Raw genomic sequence first — 19223 nt, forward strand, 5'->3', positions numbered from 1 at the left:
AAGTTTATCTCTATACTGTATTTTACAAAAGTGCTACACAGGTTATGCTAAATATCCAATAAAAAATAATTAAATCACCAATAAATACACTATATGCATAATAAAGCACCATACATAAGACTGATTTTGCATGGTTTGTAGGCCTCAGTGCTTTGGCAGCAGTGTAGGACTGCAAAAGCTCAGTTAAGTAGCGTGGTGCCAGGCCATTCAAACTCTTAAAAGCAAGTAAGTTCATCTTTAAACTGGATCCTGTAAAGATGCCAGTACAAGTGTGACATGATCACGTCCTATTTTTCCTACCAGAAGGCAAGCATTTTATACAGCCCACAGCCAACAAGTGACAACGGATCAAACCCAACAATGAGAGAATTACAACAGTCTAATCAAGCGGTATTAAAGGTTTGAATTACTCTCTCAAAGTCACGTGAAGGGTGGTAAGCCTCCAGCTTACTGAGGAATTTACTTTGCATAGAAGCACTGCCAAAAATCGCACAAAGGTTCTTTGCAGCTGGGTGGCAATCAGAAACTAAAGGATCATTTCTGAACAAAAAGTATTTCTTCTTGATGCTCATAATGACATTTAACACCATATCAGAATGGTGTTAATCCAACTATTAGATGTTTCAAATATTTCATGGACTCATGGATACAAATTGTACGATTTCATTGTTTTGAAAAATGTTATTACGTTGGCTTTCTCTGTGTTATTGTAGGGTCTTTACCTTACTATAATGTGCTGGTTGAGGCAACTGTTGTTGTGATTTGGTGCTATAAATAGCTAACCTATAATGTGCACCTTTGCTGTAAAAAATGTATCTGATTGAAATGTATTGGTGGTATTTTAAAGGATACTGATAGGGATCAGGATAAAATTGTGATTGGTGGTGGCCCACAGTGTTTTTTAATCTATTAAGGAAGAATTTTGTCGGCTTAAAACAACAGCAGTGTCATCCCACAGCAATAAGGTTCCTGGTTTGATCCCCAGAGAACCCCAGAAACTGAGAGCATCTTGCAGGACTGTTTTGCTCAAACAGATTGGGATGTGTTTCAAACTGCAGCCACTAGCCCGCAAAGCATCAGGATGAGACAACATCCCTAGATGGGCCCTTAGAGCATGTACTAATGAGCTGGCTGATGTTCTCATCTCCATCTTTGACCTTTCCCTCAGTCAGAGCATCGTTCCCACATGCTTCAAGACCACAACTATCATCCCTCACCCCAAGAAAAGCCCCGCCACCTGCCTAAATGACTAAAGACCAGTTGCACTTACTCGAATCATTGCAAAGTGTTTTGAGAGAGTTGTGATATTAAGGGAAATATCAGGGTAGTCTTTGCTGACTATAGCTCCGCCTTCAACACGTTCATCCCTCACGAACTCATCAGCAACTGTCTGCACTCAGCCGGCACCCCACCCTCTGCGACTGGCTACAGAACTTTTTGACTGGCAGGCCTCTGTCTGTCAGGATCGGCAACAGGACTTCAGTCAGCATTATTACAAACACTGGAGTTCCACAGGGTTGCGTCCTCAGCCCCATCCTCTGCACCCTGTACAGTCACGACTGTGTCGCCTCCAACAAAGAGAACATCATACTGAAGTTCGCGGATGACGCTGCAGTGATCGGTCGCATTACTGGAGGGGATGAAGCGGCTTATAGGAGAGAGGTGGCCGGTCTGGTGTCATGGTGTGAGGACAACAACCTCACCCTCAACACTAACAAAACAAAGGAGATGATAGTGGACGTGAGGAAGAAGAAGAGGCCTCACCAGCCGCTGTTTATCCAGGAGAGTGAAGTGGAGAGGGTGAGCAGCTTTAGGTACCTGGGTGTCCACATCACTGAGGACCTCACCTGGTCACTGAACACTACACAGCTGGTCAAGAAGGCTCAGCAGCGGCTGTATTTCCTGAGGAAGCTGAGGAAATTTGGGATGTCAGTCAAGATCCTCAGCAGCTTCTACAGCTGCACTGTGGAGAGGATCACCAGAAACCACACGTCTGCCCTCGAGATGAAGGTTTAGAAGTCCGAAATCCAGAACATCTCGAGTCAACAACTCCTTCTTCTCCACTGCTATCAGACTCCTGAACATCCATGAACATATCCTTATTTATCTTGTTCCATCAACCCTACCTAACTTGGCATTTGTGTATGGACAGCAAAGGAAGAATTTCATTGCACAGAGAAATGCCATTTCTTCTGTACACATGACAATAAACACTTTGAATCTTGACTCTTGAATCTGGTTAATGGTTCTCCTGTGTAGGTACTCTGTGTTCCTCCTACAGTCCAGAGATGTTAGGTTACTTGTTTTTTCTGAATTAGTTGTGGATGTAAAGCAGATACAGGGGTTGAACTTTGTTGAATGAGGTGCTGTATAAGAGTATGTGACTTGTGGTGTACAGCACTTTGAGCGGTCAGTAAGCCTGGAAATAAAGCAAGCACAGCAAGTATCGATACCAGCGCTGGTAGTGGTATCATATTGATACTAGCGCGATAGGATCAATACCTTGTTTCTATCCTCTAGTTCAGTATGTAGCCGACTGGATTGTGTCAAATTAATACTTTTTAAAAAATTTAAATTTTCCGCAAACACCCAATATAAAAATATCTGAACCTTTTTGTGTTGTCACATCTGTTTTATTTATAGCCTATAGCACATTTAAACAAGAGAACTGGTACATTTCATTTCAGGTATCCCAATTTAAAAAAAAAAAAAAAAAAACATGAAACGCTGAAAGGTGTGATGTTGAAAGTAAAAATCATTGATTTACTGGTCATTAAAATGTGTTCAGAAATTGCAAACTTATGATGATTCATCTCAAAAGTCTTGACACGTGGCTCTTCCCTCCATAAGCTGCCTTTATAAGTAATAAATCTAAAAGCATTGATACCATTATTGGTATTGGCAATATTGTCCCTTTTACTTGGTATCTGATTGATACCAAAATTTGCAGCATGTCACAGTACTCCATTTCACACACAAATGATCATGATGTTCCATTTCTAAGAACAATAATGTGCCCTGCATATATAATTGAGGATTTTTTGCACTATAATAACTCTTAGTGCTTTCTGTGTAATTATTCTGCTACTTAATTTTAAAAAAGACTGCTGTGCAGACTTTGAACTTACATTACAGAAATATTCCCCCTACTGTTTGAAAGTGCCAAAAGACATGCATTTCATTTCCTTTCATTTAAATTTTTTAAACCTAAACTCAAGCATACTGTTTACAAGATATTACATGCATACAACCAATCAGTCAAAACATAGTTAGTTTACAGTTTTGCATTACTTTTGTGCCATGAATTCAACTAAACCAGAGCAGATAAACATTGTTCCTCTTAAACAAGGTTAATATTAAAAGTTGGGATGGAAACAAGAGGCTGGAAGAGTGAGTAGTACGGGTTGCACGGGTTGACTAGTAACAGGTCAGCGACATGACTGAGGGGAGAAAGATATAGATGGGTTTTAAATGAACATATTCTCCCATCCAGACAAACTCTTTTACAGGGAAGGCCTTGTATATCACACACCAAATTAGACCAAGTCCAGGATACTAGTATCCATGCCTGATCTTATGGGTCCAATTCCTTTAGCCTTTTAAGCCTTGGGGGCCTCAGCCTTTGCCTCTTCTTGTTTGGGAGCCTCGGCCTTTGGTTGCTCTTGTTTGGGGGCCTCGGCCTTTGCCTCTTCTTGTTTGGGTGCCTCGGCCTTTGGTTGCTCTTGTTTGGGGGCCTCTGCCTTTGCCTCTTCTTGTTTGGGTGCCTCGGCCTTTGGTTGCTCTTGTTTGGGGGCCTCGGCCTTTGCCTCTTCTTGTTTGGGGGCCTCGGCCTCTGCCTCTTCTTGTTTGGGGGCCTCAGCCTTTGGTTTCTTGTTTGGGGGCCTCGGCCTCTGCCTCTTCTTGTTTGGGGGCTTCCGCTTTTGGTTGCTCTTGTATTCCACACAGAGTTCTTTTAACAGAAAAAATTACAATAAAAATATAATAAGTGCATCAATATCACAATACATATAATAGTAGGCTCTGCTGATTTATGTTAATCAAAGAGGTAACCATACCTAGCTTCTGGAATATCTGTTTTTATGAACTGGCACGCTGAGCTGTATTTTGCTAGTTCCTGCTTCAGAGTGTCTTCTTCTGTTGTCCAGCTCGTCTTCTCTTTTTCCTGGTGAGCTGTAAGTGTTATAAATTACAAGATGGGTTCGAAGCTAGTATGAGCTTAGTAAAACATACAAAAAAGTCTTTACTTTCTTTACTTCCAACTACACGACTACTTTCATTCACTAGACTTCATAAACCATCACTTACCTTTCAGACTTTTTAACTGTATCTTTGCTGCTGCCACCTCATCTGTTATTGTCTTCTGCAAATGCAAAGAAAAAGCTCAGCAACACAAAGCACTGGTGAAACCACAGAGATCAAATTTGCACAAATGGTTTGCAGAATGTGAATGTGATAAGTATGTAAATATAAATGATTTGGAGAGAAAAAACCCACAAGAACCAAAGTGGAGTAAAATAGTGGCTCGCTTGGCTTTCTCCTCAGCCACATGCACAATGATGCTACACAGCAAAGGCACTTCCATTTGGTAATGTGGCATGTAGAAGTTATATATATAGCATTTATAGACCTAGCATAAGCACTAGCCTACATGCTGTTTTTCTTACAGTTGAAAGCACCATCCACTGCTGTTTCTTTGGGTGAAGGAGTATGCTAACTTTCCCAATAGGGCCTGCAATATATACAGCAGAGGCTTTAATATATTGTTTGAATTAACAAAAAAAAAAAATCATCATTTTTTTTTAGATCCAAATCACAACATCAATCACATCAAGGCATTTTATATTATATGGCACAGACCCTGTAACAATACAGAGAACAGGCCAACAATCAAATGACACCTCTGAGTAAGCATTTGGTGACAGCGGAAAGGAAAATCTCCCTTTTAACAGGAAGAAACCACAGGCAGACAGGCCAAAACTATTGGGTTATATCATAAATCAGAAATGACTGAGCCAGAACAGTTCACATGATGAAGAATTTACAGGTGTTTCTTCTTGCATTAACCATTAGACCGCCTCAAAAACTACCAAGACAAAACAAGCTATAAATCAAAACACTGTGCTGCATCATTAGTAAATTTACGTACATATGAGGAACTTGCCAATACAAACGACCATTTACGCTGTTACTCATATTAATTAATAATTGGATGCAATGTGGTGAAGAAGAAACGTGCATCATGGGAAGTGAAATCACAAACCCATTGCAGCAGAGCTACGGGATCCATCTATATACTTTATCAAGTTTTAAGCCTAATCTTCAAAAGCGGGGGTGCTGGATGTCAAAGACTGATATTTTGTACAGTAATGTAGGAAATCAGCTTCAGTTTAGTGGTGGCATAAAGTCCACTGTCAGGCGGATAAGCCTGATTTTCTGAGGGCACCCGAGTACACCTATGCTCCTCAACAGGTGGAACGGGTTTTGGGAGTTACACTAGCTGTCGCTACCCGTAAGAATTACAAAGAAACAAAAGGAATACAACTGTGTGAACCTAATAATTATAAATATTTCTACTCACCAGGTCTCCCTGGCAGGATTTCGCATCTCCCTTTGACTTGTCCCCGTCGGTCTGGAGCTCGTTCACCTCCTCCTCCAGCGCTTTATGCGCAGTGCTGGCCTTTTCCAGCATGTTCTGCTTCTCTGCCTTATCGTTCTGATATTCTCCCAGCACATCATAGGCAACCCGCAGTCTGACATCCTGAAACTTGAACTGCTTCTCGTATTTTTCGTGCTCACCTTTCCGCAGTTTCATGATCCCCACCAAAGCGACCGACACCACTATGGTCGCAGGTAGCAAAAATGACTTCATTGTTTGCCCGGCGTTGAGAGCCTTCCTTTACTGTGGAAAGTGAAGAGCGGATCTTCTTACAGAGCGGCCTCTTCGACGTTCACGAGCAAAGTTGCTCTGTGCGTGACCCTGGCAACACCGTGAATGAATTAGTGAGTCACCTCCTGTTACCTGGATTGGACTTTAATCATTGTGGTTGTTCCCGAGCTCGTCAGTAAACACGCCCTCTCCTAGCATGCCGTGTCTAAAGATAGACAGGTTGGGCCTGTTGGCTTTGAGCAAACTGGTTTGCCTTAATAGGCATGTGGTCATGCATGTAGGCCTGTATACACACACACACACACACACACACACACACACACACACACACACACACACGTATATAAATTAGTAGGCCAAATAATAACCTCCATAATTCAAAAAAATATGTACGAAGGTAAACGCACATATAGTTCTGTAGAAAATATAGTGAACTGCCTTTCTTTAAAATAAATAAATAAATAAATAAATATATATATATATGTGTGTGTGTGTGTGTGTGTGTGTGTATACTATGTTGAAAGCAAACAGCAGATGTTAGGCCTATAAGAGAAAGGCTTGAGATAGGCTGATCATGATGCAAATACATCCCAAGTGTTTGTTTAAGTGACTGCCAACAAGAGCAAGCGAGAGAGAGGGAGTGCCACAGGAGGAAACAGGTGGTTTGTCACGCCCATCCAGTTCAGCAGGTAACGCAGCCTGCAAGTTTCCCGTCACACCGGCGGACTGGTAAGGAGACGCGTGCGCAAGGTCGGAGACCTGGGATGAACAAGTGACCCTCAAGAGTTCTTCATCGTGTATCCCGTGTCTCCCCGTCGAAACCAAGATGAAGCTGGCGATGGCGTTAGTTGGCCTGAGTGTTGTTGTGATGGGTGTCTTGATTTTCCAGGTCGTGCATCAGGAATTCCGCCTGAGTCACTTAAAATTCCGCTTAGTGGAGAACTCGGCGCAGGTTACCAGGAAAGAGGAAGGCATAGTCGAACTGAAAGCCAAAATCTCCGAGCTGCAGAAATCGCTGGACGACGTCAACACAAAGGTGGAACAACTGAAAAAGAAAAAGGCAGAAATTGAAAAGTCATCGGAGGACGCGGGTAAAAGTCTGGCGGCCTGTACCACGGAGAAGGCAAGGCTCGCGGGCGCACACACGCACACAATTGCACTTCGACTCTCCACAGGTTTTAATTCATTTGCATGCTCGTGCAGTCTAAACATTAACAAAAAGAAAAAAAGAAAATGATCATGTGACTAACTGTAATACATTTAAGTATTTGCTTGATTGTCTCTATTTGAGCTTCATTCCGCAGTAAACCGTAACTGCTGACTTCCACTTGTTTTCGCATTAGGAGAAGGCGGAGAAGACGAGGGATAGTACAACTGGGGAAATAGATAAACTCAAAGGTAAGCCAGCTTTCTGTTTAAGTTCTGCTTTGTTGTTATGAGCTCTGGACTGACAGATCTACAAATATGTTTGCTTCTATACAATGATATGGATCACATAGGAGAATAAGACAAGCATTTCTCTGTTTGCATTTTTAAATGCACTGGGTGTCGTCCCCCCCAATTGTCTACAAAAGCAGAAAAAGAACTGTTTCATCTTTACATTCCTTTATGAAAAACCTGTAAAACCAGCTGTTGTAACACTGAGCCACGGGCTTACTTGGAACGCAAAGCTACCAGTTTCTAATAATACATTTACACTCTCATATGTTATTATCTTTTATTGTCTCAGACAATCATGAAGCGGCTAAAAGTAAAGCCCAGGAGAACATTCAGAGCTTGAAAGAGGAGATTTTTAATAGAGATAAAGCAGTCTGTGCCTTTCTTGATACAACCAAGGACAAAGGACGGTAAGATTTTAATCACCAGCATGCATCGTCAATAATAAATTGGATTACGCCTCTATTGCAAAACTGAAAACTGTCTTTTGATTTCTTGATTTTTCAGGAAGTTGTGTGAAAATCTTCAACAATCACAGTGAAGTCACCTCAGAACTGTTCAACAATGACTACCAACATTTTCAGAAAAATATTTGTGCATCCAAGTTTTGTATCACCTCTAAGGTTATTATGGAATAATAACAAAAAAAGAAAAGAAATTCTGTGCATTCACTCAGAGAACAAGTATACAGACATGTGGAATAGAGAAATAGAATTCATTTCATATCATAAGAAGGCAATGAAGGTTGTATTTGTAATGTATAATGTGGGGATCATCCGACAAAAATTCTATGTGCTCAAAATGTTGCGCCTAATATGATGATATAACAATAGAAATAAGCAATGTAAATAATAGAAATAACTATTTGGTTAGTTATAGGGAAAGATTATGGTTTGGTTAAAGTGACCCTCGTATCAACGTTTGCCACGTCTGTCTGAGCGTTCTGTGACAGTGTGTTCGAGCTGAAATAACCCCTGCAGAAGCTGTTTAACTGCTATGGTTGGGTACCTGATGTGAAACACTGTAGTGTCTCCTTTTATCATATTATGTTTTACTATTTTTTAGTTATTCTTTCGAATGTAATAAAAAATAGAAAAAATGCACTTATTATTGTAACAATGTACAACACTTTCATTTTAGCTCAGGCAGTAATGAAAAAGCGACCTTGCAGTTATTTTGCACTGGTTTTATGATCGTGGAAACAATATTTTTGCTAAAATAGTTCCTGTAATTTCTTGTAGTAAAATAAACCAGATAGTTTTTTTAAAGGACACACGGACCCAGATTTTATTCAGTTTCTGTTTGGTTTTTATAAATTTGATGTACTATTAATGCTTTGGGCCATAAACAGCAGACCTTTAAGCAGTCTAGAAAATAGATGCAATGTGTGTAAAAGTGTAAAAGCATTGTATATATCAGTTAATACGACTCTGAATATAAAGGAAGCCAAAATGATAAAACATTTTAGATTTAAGAGGCAAAACCTAAATTATCACGTCTGTTCAAATTAATGCTCCTTTAACTCCCCCTAGTGCAGAACCTAGGTTAAGACAAAGCATGTTACTGATATTGTGCTGATACAACTGAGGAAACACTTTCTTACAGGGGATCTTGTTTGGAGGAAACTATTAAAAGTACAATCTGAGTACACTGAACTTGTTACAAAACGTCTTGTATGAAATTAGATTGCCAAAAGCATTTATTGTGGGTTTAATGAGTGCTGTATGGATGTACAATTACTAAATAAAGCGTTTTGTGTTCCTAAAGTTCCTATAAGTTAACAAGCGCAACCTTATTATTGCTCATTTCTAAATATTGTTTTACCTTTACCTTTGCGTTCATGCAGTTCCCTTTACCGGCTTCAGCTAATCTGCAGGCAAGATGCCTTTCCTTATGGTTTCATGATAGCCTTGTATTGAAAATAACCTGTATTTGTAAAGTATATAACGACACTGAATCAATTACAAACATATGATAATCACAAATTATTATTATAAATAATGCATTAATATTCTAAATGTTTTGTTTTGCTGTTGTTGTTCTTTTGAAAGTTGTTACAGAAATAATTGCTACCTCTCCTTCAACCTCCACCCACTTGCAAACTTTTAAAATGTTATCTTATTATCTTTTTAATTAATATCCGAATAGCTAATCATTTGGCACCAACTCAAAACATTCTGGCATGTAAACATTTAAATGACCTGCTCAAGTTAGAACTGAGCATCAGAATGAAGAAGGAAAGTGATTTAAATGACTCTGAAGGTGACAGGGTTGTTGGTCCCAGACAGGCAGGTGTGAGTATTTCAGAAGCTGCTGAGCTGCACTCTTAGAAGGGATGTGTTAAAATTGACACATCATGTGTTAAATTTTAACACATGTGCTGCATCATATTAGGGAAAACACATGATGTGTCAGTTTTAACACAATTAATGTGTCTGCTCCTTTAACACATCTTCTGTGTTAAAAAATGTAAACACAAGGATGTGTTATTTTGACACAAAGATGTGTTAAAATGTGTACATTTCAATTGTTTTTTTTTAAAAAGGAGAAAAAAGATGGGTATATATTATACATTTATTGAATTCCATTTTTTATTTGGCATATTATAAATCATTACAAACTGAATGAACAACAGCTGTCAGAATCTTTTCAATTAAAATGTTTTAAATTAAATTTTAGCCAAAGCTATATCACAATTTTTACTTGACAAAATCAAACAAAATTCAAATCCGACTAGCTTTCTTAGTCAGCCACCGATTGTGCAAGTTCCCCCACCTAAAATGATGACAGAGGTCAGTAATTTGCACCAGAGGTACACTTCAACTGTGAGAGACAGAATGTGAAAAAAAATCCATGAATCCACATGGTAGGATTTGTAAAGAATTTATTCGTAAATCAGGGTGGAAAATAAGTATTTGGTCAATAACAAAAATACAACTCAATACTTTGTAACATAACCTTTGTTGGCAATAACAGAGGTCAAACGTTTACTATAGGTCTTTACCAGGTTTGCACACACAGTAGCTGGTATTTTGGCCCATTCCTCCATGCAGATCTTCTCGAGAGCAGTGATGTTTTGGGGCTGTCGCCGAGCAACACGGACTTTCAACTCCCGCCACAGATTTTCTATGGGGTTGAGGTCTGGAGACTGGCTAGGCCACTCCAGGACTTTCAAATGCTTCTTACGGAGCCACTCCTTTGTTGCCCGGGCGGTGTGTTTTGGATCATTGTCATGTTGGAAGACCCAGCCTCGTTTCATCTTCAAAGTTCTCACTGATGGAAGGAGGTTTTGGCTCAAAATCTCACGATACATGGCCCCATTCATTCTGTCCTTAACACGGATCAGTCGTCCTGTCCCCTTGGCAGAAAAACAGCCCCATAGCATGATGTTTCCACCCCCATGCTTCACAGTAGGTATGGTGTTCTTGGGATGCAACTCAGTATTCTTCTTCCTCCAAACACGACGAGTTGAGTTTATACCAAAAAGTTCTACTTTGGTTTCATCTGACCACATGACATTCTCCCAATCCTCTGCTGTATCATCCATGTGCTCTCTGGCAAACTTCAGACGGGCCTGGACATGCACTGGCTTCAGCAGCGGAACACGTCTGGCACTGCGGGATTTGATTCCCTGCCGTTGTAGTGTGTTACTGATGGTGACCTTTGTTACTTTGGTCCCAGCTCTCTGCAGGTCATTCACCAGGTCCCCCCGTGTGGTTCTGGGATCTTTGCTCACCGTTCTCATGATCATTTTGACCCCACGGGATGAGATCTTGCGTGGAGCCCCAGATCGAGGGAGATTATCAGTGGTCTTGTATGTCTTCCATTTTCTGATGATTGCTCCCACAGTTGATTTTTTCACACCAAGCTGCTTGCCTATTGTAGATTCACTCTTCCCAGTCTGGTGCAGGTCTACAATACTTTTCCTGGTGTCCTTCGAAAGCTCTTTGGTCTTGGCCATGGCGGAGTTTGGAGTCTGACTGTTTGAGGCTGTGGACAGGTGTCTTTTATACAGATGATGAGTTCAAACAGGTGCCATTCATACAGGTAACGAGTGGGGGACAGAAAAGCTTCTTACAGAAGACGTTACAGGTCTGTGAGAGCCAGAGATTTTCCTTGTTTGAGGTGACCAAATACTTATTTTCCACCCTGATTTACGAATAAATTCTTTACAAATCCTACCATGTGGATTCATGGATTTTTTTTTCACATTCTGTCTCTCACAGTTGAAGTGTACCTCTGGTGCAAATTACTGACCTCTGTCATCATTTTAAGTGGGGGAACTTGCACAATCGGTGGCTGACTAAATACTTTTTTGTCCCACTGTATATATATGTATATGTTCTGATATAATCCTGCAGACAATACATGAATTAAAATTTTTAAAGGTAACAATTGTCATCTTCAACAAATTGTCAACATTTAACAAATGTGCAGTTGCATGCAAACAGAAAAACATACATTTTGGCGAATATAGCATCCAGGTTATACAATTTTGTACCTTGGGTTTAAATACGAAAATCAAAAATTTCAGCCAATCAGTTCATATTGTCTGACCTTTCCACTGCATAGGCATAAAAATGGTCAGTCCTGATAAGCAGTGTATTTGACAAAGATGCCAAATGAGGTTTCTCACCTCTGTGAACAGAGACTCTCTACATTTTGGACAGGTGAACATTTTACTTGCATCCTTTAATCTGTGCAATCAGCTCCAGTACTTTGGTTTTCCTTTGGGTGGACAGCGGCAGGTCATAGACAAACTCAAAGAAGGTGAAGACGGAGCCAAGTGGTGCTGGATAGGACAAGTTACATACCCAGTACAGTTTGAAAAGCTTATCCACAGCACACATCAGGCCATCATTCAGAGAAATGGTTACTCTGTCATTCTTAGCAACAATGATGTACTGCCTGGTTGCCCTCTTTAGATCACCGATGCATATCAGCTGGGGTTGGTGTGTTGTGGATGATGCTTCAGGATCACTGCAAAGCGATGCAATACTTGTTCCAGGCTTGGAGATGGGGAAGATAAAGATAGATTTTTAGAGAAGTATTCAGTGAGGTGTAGACAAATGCTTTCCTCAGGTAAACCGTAAGAACTTTACTGAATACATACCAGTGCAAAAAAAGGCTGCAACGACTGGCACCAACTGGTGGGAGTAGGTGTGTTAACACACGGCGGGGGGGTTCTTGTTTCCAGGGCAGCTACTGATTTGAGCTTCGGAATGATACTGGCTTCCCATTTTCGCAAAAAGAGGTCCACCTTTCCTCCTGTAAGATTGCAAAACTCCAAGTCCAGCTTATGGAAATAAAAGAAGTGTTTAAGTTTAAAATGAAGCATTAAATACATTAAATCAAAAGTACATTCTGTCCATTTGGTAGCTGTATGGCTAAAATCAAACTTTACAGTATCACATTTCTGTTACCCATTCCACATCAAGCTTACCTACACAGTGAAACATAACAATTTACTTGGAGTGGTATTTGAATACAAGTCCATTATTCCTTAATTTTAGCTATGATTTGGGTTCCATCAGACCCTGAGAAAAAATTAGGACTTTTTAGTTGATGTGATATTGTTTTACCTTTACCTTTGCGTTCATGCAGTTCCCTTTACCAGCTTCAGCTAATCTCCAACATGCTGGGATTTTCCCACACAAACTATTTCCAGTGTTTACAGAGAATAGTCTTAAGAAGAGAAAAGATTAGCCCTTTATTTTCACTGTACACGTACATCAAAATATCACGCAAGCAGCAGTTCTCTGAGTGAAAATGTCTTGTTTATGCCAGAGGTCAGAGCAGACTGACCAGGCTGCTTGACCATACTGGGCTTCACAACCCTCAGCTAAGAACAGGACACTGAGGCTACAATTTGAACCAAAAATAGAACGATAAAAGACCTGGTAAATGGTGCTTGGTGTGATGAGTCTTGATGTCTGCTGTAGCATTTCAATGATGTGGTCAGAATTTGGTGTTAACTACATGAAAGTTTGGATCAATGAAAGCATGGATTCAAACTGCCTTGTGTCAATGCTTCGGACTGGCGATTGTGGTGAAATGTTTTTTGGGATACTTTCTTGTCCCATTTTGGGTGCCTTAATACCATCTCTTTGTGACTAAAGTGTAACCATCTTCTGAAGGCTGCTTCCAGCAGCATAATGCACTATGTCACAAAGTTCAAGTCATCTTTGTACTCAAATGGCCTCCACAGACACCGGAGATCAATCCAATAAAGCACCTTTGGGATGTGGTAGGACAGTAACAGTTGTAGATAGTAAACTATTATCTATTATCTTGTCTCTTACGTTTAGATTTTTATTTGCACATTACTTTTTAAAATTGCGTTGCATTAGCTAAGTTAACAATATAGATTAAAAACTTTATATGTGCTATACCAGAAATAAGTTCCAAATATTGCAATATGCGTAAGTAAAGAAAGTTATATTTCTAATAAAATAAATGTTACATACTTTAATCTCTAAGCTTTATGAGTAAAAAAGCTACAGAAAAATAATAATATATAATAATAACTCTATTAATTTTTTTTATTGTCTAATCCCCATGTGATCTAAGTCTCTCTTATAAAACTATTTACTTGTTTTCTACAAATGTGTAAAGTTTTGTTTTTTTGTTTTTTTTAACTTAATCACTATCAAACTTAAACTTAATCAACCATTAAAATCTGTCTTTTTGTCTCGGAAAAGTTAGAAAAAATAATGGTGGTTACCACGGGAACAGAAAAAAAGTTCTATTTGACACCCAATCATATTGGAATCTGTACGGCACGTGACTCTACCCAAACGACGCAACGGCAGAACTCCCTCACGCCGGAAGTTTACAGCCTGATCTTGACAAATGAAAGTCACCGGTAAAATAATAGCAGTGACACCCGCCATAGGACGTATTCCTATTCTGTGGAACATAAACACGAGTCAAAGATGGTTAAGTCACTTTTATTTTAAAACAGACCAGTGTTTACTGCAGCGACCGTAGTCTGTTTGGGCGCTAACTGACGAAAGCATTTACCAGCTAACTCTCAACGACCAGTTACAGGATCATTTATCTACCTCAGAATATAGAAGATATCACCGCGGGGACAGTTTACAGATGGCAAGGAGACTGGGTCGAATACTCAGGGGCTTTCAGAGCCTCGGTTCACTCGCATTCATGAAGTCTGAACTCAGCAACCTCCCTGCCAGCGTTTCATTGAAGAGTATGGTGGTAGGTAGATCTGTGAGCCGTATTTTATGAAATACTTTTTCATGCTGTATGTGAGTTGTTTGCCGTGTCATGTTCTCCTCACTCCTGCCAGATGTTTCTCCAGTGTTGTGACTGTACAGCTAAAAAAACAAAACAAAACACATGGCCAGCGTGAGAGTTTGTTAGCTTGTCGCAAAAAAAAACAACAACAAACGAACACATTTATATAAGATGACTATAACGTAGTGATTACAACTTAAAATAGCAGGCCATGTCACTACAACACGACCACAGAGGGCAACATCATCACAGATAACATAAGAAACACTTTATCGAAGAGTTGGAAAATGATTTTGTTAGCACAATTAAAAATGAAGTTCATTCAGTTCTTTTTCTTTTTGTGTTCTGCTTTGTTTTTGCCCTCCATCTCCCCTATATAATATTTTAAGAAAAACAATAAAAAGAAAGTGAAAAATGAAGTTCATTATGACAAACATGTAAACAGTAACAAATAATAGTGTTGTAGCTAAATATAATAACATACAATCATGTGAAGAAGGTTTTCCGTACTTCTTCCTGTTAAAAAGTACTACTAAAATCTACATCCTGACTGTTTCCATAGGAATTAGGTATTCGAGTTTATATGAGTTAGAATTTATAAGATCATAATAATCTCCACATTTACATCAAGAAAATTAAATTATCCTGTTCTAACTCTTTACTCTTTTTGCTAACAACTAGTTGGCAATAAGGTCATTTACAATAGCAGAATGTCTCTATGCATGCAAGTGTACATATGCACCTCAAACACACAGGCATACAAACAGAATTAGGAGGGTAAGTATCAGTCAAATTCTCCTAATGGAAGTAAGACAACAGATTTTTCGATTTTAAATTATCAGCAATTCCTAAGACCTTTATAAAGATCTTTATAAACATTGAGTCATGCAACAAGACAATGATTTCAAACACAACAACAGTAAATCTACAACAGAATGGCTGAAAAAGAAAAGAATCAAGGTGCTGCATTGGTTTGCCAATATCAAATATAATAAATATAATATCCAATATCAAAATATAGCTATATTAATACTTTTCGCTCATTTGGAAAATGTTTTCATGACCCCCGTTGACTTAATAGAACCACAAATATTAACGCAGCATCCATATGGTATCTATATGAGACATCCACACTTTGTCATTACCCTTTCACTACTAACAGACATTGTAATTCATTTCTCTGTTTAGCGAGCGCTTCCATCACTCTTTTCATCCAACCCCCGGGACTTCAGCCTTCCTAACTCCTCATGGGGCACAGAAATGAGGCAGCTGTATGAACATTATAACAGCCAATGTGAGGCAGTGACAGATGGAGGAGAGGAACAGGGTCGACTATGGAACAGACTGCCAAGCTACAATCGTTCTCTGAAGTATGCTGCAGGTAAATATACAGACCAAAAAGTTTACCTGAAATAAGAACAAGAGAATTTCCAAAAGCTCCAAAAGCTTAACGTGGCTGCTGAATGTTCACTTGTGTTCTTTCCCATTAGGTGGAGTATACCTTAGCAAAATAATCCAGGCAAAAGCTCGTCTTTTCACCCGCAACATCAGAGACCCGGGGGCAGCATTTGAGTACGTTATCTTTGCTAACAAAAAGGAGCAAAGGTGTGTGTGCATTTTCCAGGCTGGACACCTTCTGGAGGGACCACCAGGGTGAGATAACACACTCCTGTCCAAGCTTATCGAAGTCTGTGCTTTTCACGTTGTTATACTCCATTCTCTTTGTCATCCTCTCAGCCAGCAGCTTTCCAGTAAACCCAAAGTGGCAGAAATAAATGGGAAAAAATAAAGGAAGACTTGTGAATTTTTAGCTAGACTTAACTCTAAATGTTCTGTCAAATCTCATAAGTTTTACTGTCTCATGTACCAATGTCTGTGCTTCCAGGAATGTCCACGGGGGGGCGATAGCCACTATGATTGATACCGTGACAGGAACTCATGCTTGTGTGCATTCTGGACCTGTTATGACTGCCAACCTCAACATCAACTACCGCAGGTACAAGAACAAAAATCAGCAAATTGTACATGATAAGAATATTTATTGAACATGTAGCACACCTTACAGAAATATGAGGATTAAACTGTTTAGTACATTAAAGGAAAAAAATGTTAGATGTTTTCATGTGTGTTGTCCTGCTTGTTAACATGGAGCATATTTAGCTGCTGGGCAGGGTTTATGGAAGTATCACTGAGGCGGTCATGCAGAAGTCATGAAGGTTTCTCCCTGCTCCAAGTCAGTATAATGAAGATCGACTCTGAATGATGTCACATAGATAATTCATTGTGGAAATTAAATATGCAGCATCGGTGTCACCGAGTCAGCCCAAACCGTTCACTTTCTTTGGTCAAGCACGGACCAACAGACATTTGCTCGACTGCCCAGTTGTTCTGTTTAACACATAGCAAAATATGAATAATTACACATATAATTAACACAAAGTAACACCTCTTAGTGCACTACTTTGATCATTTACTGTGAGTTTCATCATTTTGTCTTGTTCCAAGTCCCATCCCGCTGGGAAGTACAGTGTTGATCGAATCCTCTCTGGATAAGAAGGAAGGCAGGAAAACGTTAGTTTCGTGTAAAGTGACCAGTGCTGACGGCACCAGATTGCACACAGAAGCAACAGGTAAAGCAACAGGTTTTCCCCCTCCCACACACACACACACATACAAAATCTCAGATGGACATATTACTGTGAAAGCTGCTGGTAAGTGGTACATCTGCTTGTCTGTTTTCTTCTCTGCAGCACTGTTTGTGTCAATCGGCGTCAGCCAACTAATGAAAGGGTGACACGAACATGCCAGCCAGCCATCTATGAAGAAGGAGACTTCAGAAACAGTGTGCATTTTTTTGTTTTGTCTAAGTGGGCCATTAGTTTTTTTTTTAATTAAAAGGATGTACATATTTTATAGGTGATAGAAGGAAACTCTTATATTAAAAAAAAAAGTTAACCTTCTATTTATACTACTAATATGTTGCATTTGATCTGATACTTAGCTCTACTTGACTGCTGCTCCTTCACGTTACTAACTCATGAACAAATTTACTGAACTAATTCAGAAGTATTGATGGTATTGATGCAGTATTGATGGTTTTAATTAAGACTGCTGTATTTGAGAACAACGTTATTGATTTAAATGTACTGTTCATTTATTTATCATTTTATTTTCTCCAAAAAAGCCTTTTCTATTGGTATTGTGTTGCTCATGCAGGTGGTGTGTTTGTCAGAGTTAAATAATCTGCATTGAGAAATAAAACGTTTTTTGGGGATACTTTGAAACTGATGATCTTTACATTTGAGTAGATACCGTTGGACTTAATCCTGAAATAATTCTGTGGTAATCTGCTGAACTTAATGATATTCATAGGTTAATACTATTAATAGTAAACACTGTGTAGTAAATGTTGAAAGGTTTAATTAAGGGATACTGAAATATATGTGATACAACATCAGCTTACTACTTTTTGTCAGTAAATCACACAACTGAAGGACGAATGGGTTCTAAATTTATTCTTGAAGTTTTGTGCCCCTTACATCACAAATGTTACACAGTTTTGTTTTTCATGTGTGGGTTGTAAACTGTTACCCCCCGTGTGGTGGTTGTGGTTTTATTTGAATGTGGGGTGTGAATTTGCATGCCATGAGAAATTATGACATACAATGAAGGCACGAGGACTTCAAACCCAAAATCGTCACGACAACTGGCTGTTTTTTACACGAGCTGGTTATTCTCGTTCACTCTGACACTTTGAACGCGTTTCTACATTCAGAAACGGCTGACGGATGCCGCAGTATGCCATAATAAGTAACACAGTCCACATCACAGAGATCAGTGCTGCTCTAGCAGCCACTGCAGACCACAGTTCTACAAAACATGACACCTGAGAGTATGTAGAGTACTGTTTTTGATTAAACACATACTGTACTGACTATAGGTTGAGGACAACAAACCTCCCGAATAGGCTGGCATCTTGTAACTGAGGAGCAATTACAAAATGACTCCAAAACATAAAAATATTATATGTGGGATTAGTTTTTTTTAGGGAGGTAGCAGGTTCACTTTCCAAATATAATATCAAAATGTATACGATGACTACCTGACCTTTCAGAGCTAAGTTAAAGTCATAATGCACCATGTCCAACCAGCAATATATAAGAGCAAAGCCTTCCTGCTTGTAACTTTACATAGACTTTCAAATGGCTTCACTACAGTTGCTGAGACCATGACATCAAATGTGAATGTTCATTATGCAGTGCAACCCAATTAAAAAGTATTAGTTTAGCTATATTTTCATTTCAGATTAGTTTTTACCTTATAGTTGTTTTGTCACATTTACAGTCACATGAAAAACAAAGATTGTATTGGTGTCTGTGTAGCCCTGTTAAAAAGCAGAGTACACCCCACAATTCATCGTCTTGTAGAATCAACTATATAATAATACAATAACCTGAAGTATTTATTCTCTTCTTGCTTTTGTCAGTCTCTCACGTCATGGTGGAGGAATTTTGGCTCACTCTTGTTGACAGTGTTCCTTTAGTTCATTAAGGTTCATTCATGCACACCTCTCTTAAGGTCTCACTACAACATTTCAGTCTTGTTCAAGCCTGGACTTTGACTCGGCTGTTGCAGCACCTTG

At 39.3% G+C, this 19223-nt stretch overlaps 3 protein-coding genes across 3 annotated transcripts; 2 read left to right on the forward strand and 1 right to left on the reverse strand.

Annotated features, from left to right (window-relative positions):
* Positions 1–2618: 2618 nt before the first annotated feature.
* Positions 2619–6070, reverse strand: zgc:174935 (uncharacterized protein LOC796019 homolog). Its single transcript, XM_042226277.1, is given in 5 exon segments — positions 2619–3921; positions 3923–3949; positions 4056–4170; positions 4306–4360; positions 5579–6070. Coding segments are annotated over 5 exon segments (753 nt in total). The 5' UTR covers positions 5813–6070; the 3' UTR covers positions 2619–3599.
* A 511-nt stretch (positions 6071–6581) lies between these two features.
* si:dkey-87o1.2 (uncharacterized protein LOC796684 homolog) lies at positions 6582–9859 on the forward strand. Its single transcript, XM_005936039.3, has 4 exons — positions 6582–7010; positions 7231–7285; positions 7617–7734; positions 7832–9859. The coding sequence occupies exons 1-4, from the start codon at positions 6714–6716 to the stop codon at positions 7863–7865; spliced, it is 504 nt and encodes a 167-aa protein (XP_005936101.1). The 5' UTR covers positions 6582–6713; the 3' UTR covers positions 7866–9859.
* Positions 9860–14102: 4243 nt separating this feature from the next.
* Positions 14103–18074, forward strand: them4 (thioesterase superfamily member 4). Its single transcript, XM_005936040.2, has 6 exons — positions 14103–14542; positions 15770–15962; positions 16072–16234; positions 16467–16577; positions 17087–17211; positions 17332–18074. Exons 1-6 carry the CDS (start codon positions 14429–14431, stop codon positions 17373–17375), a joined length of 750 nt encoding a protein of 249 aa, XP_005936102.1. The 5' UTR covers positions 14103–14428; the 3' UTR covers positions 17376–18074.
* The last annotated feature ends 1149 nt before the right edge of the window (positions 18075–19223 follow it).

The sequence above is a fragment of the Haplochromis burtoni genome, unplaced genomic scaffold, assembly GCF_018398535.1.
Source record: "Haplochromis burtoni strain Fernald_Lab_line unplaced genomic scaffold, NCSU_Asbu1 Contig_204, whole genome shotgun sequence".
Taxonomy (NCBI): Eukaryota; Metazoa; Chordata; class Actinopteri; order Cichliformes; family Cichlidae; genus Haplochromis; species Haplochromis burtoni.